The sequence below is a fragment of the Mobula hypostoma genome, chromosome 4 (assembly GCF_963921235.1).
Source record: "Mobula hypostoma chromosome 4, sMobHyp1.1, whole genome shotgun sequence".
In the NCBI taxonomy this organism is placed as follows: domain Eukaryota; kingdom Metazoa; phylum Chordata; class Chondrichthyes; order Myliobatiformes; family Myliobatidae; genus Mobula; species Mobula hypostoma.
Window position 1 is genome coordinate 185,410,156 of NC_086100.1, and position 9,544 is coordinate 185,419,699.

Here is a 9,544-nt window from a genome sequence, read left to right on the forward strand (position 1 = left end):
TTCACCTTCTCTCACCCTGCCTTGCCCGCCACTATACATTTAAGACAGTGGACAGTGAACAGAACTACAACTGTATCACTGAATTAAGTTCATTTATTGCCATCCAACTGTACATATATACAACCAAATGACACAACATTCTTCTGGACCATGGTGCACCTGCAATATATATATCACACACACACAGCAGATAAAACAAAATATTACCACATACAAGTTAATAAAATATATTTCAAAATGCGTGTGAAGTGCAAAGCAGAGGTTGAGTTCAGTTCATACTCTGTGACAGAGTCTGGTGTTTTGAGGAGCAGACCGTCTCCAGATAGGTTCAAAGTAAATTTATTACGTAAGTATGTATATGTCACCATGTACTACCCAGAGATTCATTTTCTCACAGGCATTCACTGTAGAGCGAAGAAATACAATCTGCACACAAAGGCTCTCAAGCAACCGATGTGCAAAAAGAGACAAAGTGTGGAAATACAAAGAATGAAGTAAATAAATACTGTAATACTGATTGATTTATTATTGTCACATGCTCCGTGGTAGGTTGCTTGCATTCCATCCACACAGTTCATTTCATGCCACCGGACTATTGAGCTAGGACAAGGGAAAACCATAACAAAAATGCAGAATACAGCGATACACCTAAATAGAATGGGAAACAAGATACCAGCGTCTTCCGTGATGACATGGTTCGTTAAAAATCCGTTAATATTCCCTCCCAGAATATCACGTTGAGTTTATTGTCATGTGCACAACTATGGTGAGGCACAGGTACAATTAAAAACTTGCAGCAGTAGTATCGTAGGCAATTATGTTCAGACAACACGCAGAACGGAATTTATGCATAAATTTTTTTAAAATACTTTTTTTTAAAAAACTGCGCAAAATAAGACAGTGTTGGAATTCCGTGATCAATTTGGGACAGGCAAATCTTTTTTCCCAAAATTTGCAACTTTTCATGGTGTGGAAGCGGCAACAATGCAGGCTTGCTGCCGATTTGACATTAATATTCCATGAAGCAGTTTATGGACGTGCATTGACTGACTTGCACAGTGACGGGAGGATTATTTCCTTTTACATCAATTGAAGACAGTCTAACAATCATCTGTAATCTTACATATTTAAAAGTGATTATGTATTCAACGCGTATTGTCCATTTTGCAAACTGGTCTGACTGCAAACAAGATGCAGTTTTCCTTTAAGGTTTCGGGACGATTTGGGCCTCTGAAACTGTTTTCTCTGGAGCTGGGGGCGGCCTGTAGCTCGCCAACGTCACCAGCAATCAATTGACTGCATATTGGGGTTTAGGGATGAGGGTACATTTTTCATCGCATTTGCGAGGAAATGGAGTACAGAATACAGTACCCAAAAGCCCAGAATGAGCCCTTGCGCAAAATATGATCCTTCTTCTGCCTGGAAAGGCGCCTCGAGCATTAAAGAGATAAAATAAAACGTTGCTTGGAAATACGAGGATATGTTAAGGATACGGGGCGGGGCACAGACTTCTGGTTCGGTAGGTTCACTCGAAGTACCGGAGTCACAGCGCCAATTCAGCAAGTGAGGCGGAAAAGGGTTCTGGGAAACTTTCAAAGCAATGTCCAGTGCGTATCTGCCATTTTATGAATTAGTTTGTAATTCGTTACAATTATTTCGTTTTCCTTTACACTTTTGTACGGGAAATTACATTAAACCATCTTGAATCTCGTAAGAAGTGAGTGGCGAGGGAGAAGGTTCACCGAGTTTAGATCTGATCAGGACATTCCCAGATATTTCAGAGATTCGGCCCACTCCATCCTGTCACCGATGTATTGTGTTGGTTTTACTCAACCACCGTTCACATTAAAGAAAGAATGTCGTTGATATTGTTACACGGATCCGGTTTCGTTGACATCAGAGCGAATCGAAAGCAGATTTAGCCTTGATTTTTCAACAGTTTGATACTTGCAGTTGTTTAAGTTTGACGGTCTCTGATCCCAGATTCGGTCACGGTCCCTTGCCAGAGAAACCAGTGAGCACAGTACTTAACTCCTCGTTCTTTTCAACGAAAGAACTTCTGTTCGTAAACGCCTCTGAGAAGCGCCCAAAACCTCGTCACAAAAATTACCTTCGCTCGTAGCTGTTACTTAATACCGACTAGTAATAAATAAATTTGCTACAAATTCAGGCAATGAGCTAAGGCCACGTTTATACAATGAATTATTATAAAATATTATTTAATATTATTATCTAGGCGGAAGATTCTGTTTGAGGATAAAATTTAGTTATTTGTTTGAGCCAAACTACCCAAATGCGTTCAGTTTTGCTTTCCAAACAAAACATAACCTGTTGGAAAATACCACGTCGCGAATGTCATCCCCTCTCTATGATTTATTACCAGCAGTGTAGGAATCTCTTGGTATGCTAATGTCAGTCTTATTCTCCCAACCTGTTGAACAGCATATCTGTCCCAGTGAGTGTGGAAGTGAGAAGGTCGCCGGGAGACAAAGAGCCGCGATTTCATCTGATTTATTTCTTGGGATCTTGTCAGTTCTAATGCAGCATGTTACCAGGTGCGCCGGTATCTGAGATCAGTAATCTCTCTAACTCTCTTGAACCGTCCCACGGAATTATTAACACACCCTGTGACTAATTCATTTGCAGATATTGAAACGAACTGCAGAAAACAAAAGCCAAACACAGCAATTCTGCAGATACTGGAAATCCAGAGCAACACACACAAAATGCTGGAAGAACTCAGCAAATCATTCAGGATCTATGAAAATGTCGACTGTTCATTTATTTCCATGAAATGATACCTGGCCTGATTTTTTCATTTTGTTTTATTATTTATTGTGATACAGGCGGAATAGTCCCTTCCGGCCCTTCGGGCCGCACCGCCCTGCAAACCCCGATTTAACCCTAGCCTAATCACAGGATAATTTAGTGTGCTGCTCTGCAAAGACAACAAATCTAGTTTTACAAAATAACGAGCCGACGCATTCGTTAACTCCATCATTTGATTTCTTCTTTAGCGATGTATCTTTCTTTTACATTTCGCTTTAATTTTGGACAGAAATATTCTCACAGTTAAAGACAAGGTAGGCGGGGCGCACCAGGAAAACCCGTGAAGACGATGGACCAATCCTCTCTACAGTTCACCAACACATCCGATTAAAAGCTACTGAACAACGCTCCAACTATACAAAAATTCCTCTGCAATTGACCCCTTACATTTCCCCCAAGCTCACGGCCAACGCTAGAGAGGGGAAAGAACGCGTTTTACAGATTATTAAAGTTCAAAGTAAATGTATTTTCAAAGTACATATACGTCACCATATACAACCCCGAGATTCATTTTCTAGCGGGTATTCACAGTAAATACAACAAACACAAAAGACCCAACATTAATAAATCGTCAATAAGTAACTGAGTCCAGGGAAATTAACTTGCAAAAATACATTAATACATAAATACAGATAACATAAATATTATCGAATGGTGCGATTGTATCGGGGGATTTGTCTGCCGATTAGCAGTGCGAGATGCTAATGCAAAGCGCTGATAAGCGGGAGTTGTTACACTCCAGGAGCGCCTGTCGGCAGGTACAACAGGTCAAATTGTGTCGGTATTGTATTGGCAGAACTACTTTAATCAACGCTTGTAGCTTTTTCACAAATATTCTCAAAAACAAATTCAGCATTATGGTCATAATTCGCTCACGCTGCTGGACGTTGAAATACAAACAGAAAGTAAAGGAACGCTACGCCATTGGCTGAGCATGATTTCTTGTTGAAAGCAAGCTCTTATATTGTGAGATCAGGCGACCGGGGGGGGGGGGGTGATACCAACTGCCTGTCGTTTTTATTCTTTTCAGCGAGTCTGCATGATCGTTTAATTCGTATGTAGAGCAAAACGACCTCAATATAAAAAAAACCTAACCGGCGTTGCATCACACACCTGCGGCGCAACGAGCCATGTGTGGCCGAATGTTGAATCCAGGGAAGGTCCTAACCGCGCCCCCCCCCCAACTTAAACCTCATCGAAATGCTCGTGGCAGGTGACTGTATTTTAGAACAAGAGCATTTTGCCCCAGATGTCCGATTAACTTTCCTGTATACACTTCCCCACACTTCAAAATTTTGATCAACGCGTGTCTTTTTTGCTGAATAGTTTCGTTCGAGAAGCTCCATACTGTGCTGTTGATAAAACACAAGAGATTCTGCGGACGCTGAAAATCCATAATAATACACCAAAATGCTAATGGGGGTCTCGGCCCCAAATTTCGACTCCATAAATGCTGCCTGACCTGCTGATTTCCTCCAGTATGTGTATCCCTATAATTCTCTTTGCCAAATCCGGTCTGGCACTCACTCGTACAAGGGCCATCGAAATAAAACCGGCTTTTTTTTCTTTCAAATCAAATCGCGATTAATGGCACCGTTTAGCCGCTGGATATTTCAAACATGACGGTATTACAAGTTGACAGGCGATGTGTGTTCTCTGAGGGAGGATATTTCGGCACCGGACATACTCTAAATACCGCAGATAAAGTTGGGAAGGTTAGTGAGGGTTGGAGCGGCTGCTGGAAATCCCCCCCCCCCAAAAAAAACAGGGCTTAACTGAAATTGTCGATTAAAGAAGCGCAGTTTTAAGACCCCTGCTAAGCACTCATAGACTCCCCGGGTGTTCTGTTGAAGGTGTGCAGACCTCCGTCAGCAGTGCTCAGAGAAATGGGTGAATGTCGGTCAGTTTGCGACTCCATGCGTCCAAATCAAGGCTTTTGCTAAAATAAATTACGAGACAGAAGAAAGCTTCCCGGCTGGATACTTAAATCAATTGATTGTTAACGGTTTTATTTTCACATGCATGGTAACGGCGAATTTAGGGGAGGCTAACTGAACCCTTGCAGCGTCGGGTGTTCAAGATTGTTTAATGTCATTTCCAGTACACACGTGTAAAGAAGAACGAAATAATTGTTACTCCGGATCCGATTCAGCGCAAAAATACATAATAAGATAAATAATGCATAATAAAAACACAATAAATATGAATACACAAGACAGCTTATATAGTTGTATTCCTTGTCTCCATTCGTTGGAGAGGACCGCACTGTTCTACAGAGGAGCGGGAGGGGAATAAATGGGACCTCCTTTCCTCTGGCGCCTGATTGGCGGGCTGTCACTATTGTTTCTCTGCCGAAACCTCCCCTTCTTTCCCCGGCTGACTTCCCAACAGGCTGACGAAGGCTGAGAGTGAGAGGAGGGAGGGAGGTGACTCAGGAGGGGTAGGAGCCAACTTCTAGTGACTTGCCCCTGGGCCCCGGGCGGTGTGATGTGGAGATACGGTGTATAAATAACGCAATCCCTTGGCAGTTCTTCGCACCTGTCGCCGCAGGAAGCTGCAAAGGGGGCTGTCCCCCCACCCACCCCCTGCTCCCCTCCCTCCCCCAGGTTTCGGCCGGTGTATTATGAGCTCTGCCGGCCTGACTGACCGCCAGCATTCAACCTCAGTCCACCACAGCGCCAAGAGCGCGCAGCAAGTCTCCGAAATGGCAGTCTACTGTGACAACTACAATATGTACCGCCAGCAGAACTTACACAGCTCGCAGAGAGCGCCAGGCTACGCTCTCGGGGAATACCACGGACCCAGCAACCCGTACCTCTGGATCAACGGGCCCGGGAGCAACACCTCTCCGCATTACCTGCACGGGAGCAGCTCCGGCTCCTTCGTGCCCCCTGCCTACGGGACGCAAAAACAGTTCTTGCCCGGCTCGCCCGGCTTCGCCGGCACCGACCTGAGCTGGCTCTCTCTCACCAGCCAAGAGGAGCTTCTCAAGCTGGTCAGACCGCCCTACTCATACTCCGCACTCATCGCCATGGCGATTCAGAATGCCCCCGAGAAGAAGTTGACCCTGAGCCAAATCTACCAGTACGTGGCCGAGAACTTCCCGTTCTACAAGAAGAGCAAGGCTGGTTGGCAAAACTCCATCCGGCACAACTTATCCCTGAACGACTGCTTCAAGAAAGTGCCGAGAGACGAGGACGACCCAGGTAAGTGCTCCACTTCTCCTTAAAGTGGCTATCTGCCCTCTAAATTTTCGGTCCACGTGAGGGGTCTGGGCCCAAATGTCGAGTGTCCATCTCCCTCCACAGATGCTGCCTGACCCGCCGAGTTCTCCCCGCACTTTGTTTTATTGCTCCAGATTTCAGTATCCGCAGGACGCTGGGCCTCCAGGGAAGTGTTTTAATGCCTGGCAGAGGTCTGTACCGGGTATGGCCGCTCGGACCAACCAATTCCTTCCAGCATTCGTCAAAAGACCTGCAGACGCTAGAAACCTGCAACAAAAATAATTCCCGAAAATACTGGAAACACTTCTGCAAGTCAGGAATATCTCTGGAACGAGAAACAGAAGTTAATGAGGAATGTAATTTAAAGAAAAAAAAGTATTTTTCTTAGTATTAATAAAGTTAGGCACCATTGGTGGAAAGAGAGACAGAATTAATGTTTGAGCTCGAAGGACCTGGGATGTTAGTTCTGTTTCTCTCTTCTCAGATTCTGACTGACTGCATTTTTTGTTTTCGCGCCAGTATTGGCTCTTGATTGAAATCTTCCCCCGTCTTTGCTCATCTGAATCATCAGCGATCCCCTGTCCATTCTCTCCCATGTGTTTGCCCGATTTCCCTCCAAGTGCATGAACTACTCCCTATTTCGCATACTCCCCAATATGTGGATGATGAAGTCCCCCCTCCCCTTAATTCCCCCTTGATTTCTCTGGCGGCCTCTGGTTATGCTCGCCCCATTGGTGGAAGCACTCTCCCAATGTATCCAATTTACTAAAAGTATCGGGACAGCTAGTCAACCCTCAACTTTCTCGAGGTAGTACCATTCTTCTCCCATGTCCACCTTTGCTGACAGCAGTCATATGAAATGCAGCCAGGAAAAGACTATTCAGCCCTTTTCGATGCTTCCCCCATCTTTTCCTACGGTGCCACATTTTTTTTTGGTACTGATCGCGTATCCAATCCGCTTTGAATTTCAAAATCAGCAAATCACTGTCTTTAGCTAAATCTAACGACAGAGTCACCAAAACCGGACGCGACGATTCCAGAGCTCCCTTCTTCTGGATCGTCAATTCACAATTTTGAGACGGTGACGTGCCGTCCCAGGAATATGTCGTCGCCAGAATCAGTAGCAAAAGGAAACAAACTGAGGAACCCTGGGGGTCAGGCAGCATCTGGGGAGGGTAATGGACGAAAGACTTTTTAGATCACGACCCTTCACCTGGCAGTGTTCCACCAGCAGTTTGTTCTTTCGTTTCAGACAGTGATATCCTGGGCAAGGCAATCAACTGCGTTGGTACGCCCCATAAGGCAGCCATACCTTTCAATGAAATAGGATTGCCTCTCGTTCGGTCTGGAGAATAGAGATGGATGCTTGCTGTGTGTGTTTGTTGGCACAGAAGTTTGGAAACCTCTTCTCGGTTTTTAAAGAATTCCAAATCTACACTTAACTTGCCATAGTATTAGTTGATGATAGACTAACCAGCTCTCATGGTTAAGTTTCATCTTTTCTCAAACCACTGCGCTCCAACTAAAACAATGTCAGCGTTTTAAGAAATGGAGCAGGGTTTGGAATCCTGTTGGTAAGTACCTTCCGTGTAATGGTTTGGTGAACTACAGGGTTTGAAGAGGTTATCCCGAAAGGGCACTCGGTTGAAACATTCCGAGTGAATTGGTCTCCTCCTGCCCCACCACCACCAAACCTTTGCTCTGTACTTCCGATGTAACGGGTGCCGTAGTTGCCAGGACAAATTCATGATAATCGGACAGGAGACCGGACAACATCTATAACTCTGCCGAAAAGATTAAAAGCGTAGTGATGGGGCAATCATTTTCAAAGCTATGAATGGGGCAATAATTGAACGTGGATGAGGTATCATTGACATACGTCGTGAAATTTGTTTTGCGGTAGCAGTACAGTACAAGACAATGTATACTAAAATGACAATAATGCACATATTAAATTATTATAATTTAAATTAAATTGCATAAGATTTAATTAGAGACCAACAATAGAAAGGTAGAGAGAAAGACGACCCGACCCGAAACGTTATGGGAAAAGATTAGGAAAGGCGGGTGGAATTAGATTTCCCAAGCAGCCGACCAGAGATGTGGACGGGCTCGTCCTCCTATAAGGAGCCCACAAAAAGTTGGCGGTAGGCAGCATCGATGGAGGGAAACGGACGGTCCCTCTATAAATGTTCCCTAACCTGCTCAGCTCCTCCAGCTTTTTTGCGCGTCGTTCTGACACCTGAAGCCTCTAGCGGCTCTGACTATGGCAGGTGGCGCGTTAATCTTGTCCCACTTCACCACCACAGCCCCCCACGTCCTCTTTAACCGTACACTGTTACGGCTTACTATGAAAATATGCTAAGGTAATTGGGAATGAGCCCCCCCCCCCGCACCCCCGGGCAGTCTCTTGAGACTTCTGCGATGGCTGCCTTTACTCTGAATCCAGCTGTTAGTTGATACAAGAGACTGTGGCTGCCGGAATTTGGAGCGATAATCTGCTGGAGGAACTCTGCGGCTGTTGCAGTATCTCCGCAGGCCTGAGGTAGGCAACAATTCCTTTGCTCCCACATACACTGTTCGACCCGCTGATTCTTCCCACAGATTTGTATTTTGTATTGGAATTACCTGTCCGTTTTGCAAGAAACTCGGTGAACTGAGATTCATTTACTCCCAACAGGGAAGGGAAACTACTGGACCCTGGACCCCAACTGCGAGAAAATGTTCGACAATGGCAACTTCCGCAGGAAGAGAAAACGGAGGACTGATCCCAATTCAGGGATCGGCGGCTCGCTCGCCGGTAAGGGTCAGGATGCCGCTGCGGCGCCGGGAGTGAAAATCCCGGAGAGCCCGTCCCTGTTGCTTGAAGCCACCTCGCCGGACCTGGATCACTCCCGGGGCTCGGCTGAGGAACAAAAACCATCAACCCCGTCCTCCAGCCCGTGTCTGAACGGGTTCTTCAACAGTATGTCATCGATGAGCAGCGGGGCGCTCACTAGACAGATGTCGATGGGACTGGCCAGCGACTTGCCCCAGAGAAACGTGGCGGCACTCGGGTCCTTCTCGTCCAACGGCGGTCTACCCTCGCAGGACGTGGGCGATGTCACGGACGTTTGCCACTTAACCCGCTCCGGTTATTATAGCTCCTTCACCGGGGGACAGGCAAACCAATTCAGCAGCCACTTCTACAACAACTTCAGCGTCGACAGTCTGATCTATCCCCGGGAAGGCACTGAGACCTGAAACCCACAGGTCCCAAGAGAGTTATCCCCCACCCCTAGTTACACTTCCTTATTGCCTTCAAATCACTCTCCCCGTCCCCAGTCCCGATTCTCTCCGTCTTCCCCCTTGCTCTTTCTACTGCCACTTCATCTCCTTGCCATCTCTACCTTCTCAATTCTCACTATCATTCCAGGCTGATTTCCTCAGTGACACACATACAATCTGCCGGAGGAACTCAGCAAATCAGCCAGCATCTATGGAGGAGGATA

At 45.8% G+C, this 9,544-nt stretch overlaps 1 protein-coding gene across 1 annotated transcript; it reads left to right on the forward strand.

The window, feature by feature from the left end:
* Positions 1–5,452: 5,452 nt before the first annotated feature.
* On the forward strand, positions 5,453–9,296 carry foxi2 (forkhead box I2). The gene is made up of 2 exons (XM_063045125.1): positions 5,453–6,035; positions 8,734–9,296. Exons 1-2 carry the CDS (start codon positions 5,453–5,455, stop codon positions 9,294–9,296), a joined length of 1,146 nt encoding a protein of 381 aa, XP_062901195.1.
* The last annotated feature ends 248 nt before the right edge of the window (positions 9,297–9,544 follow it).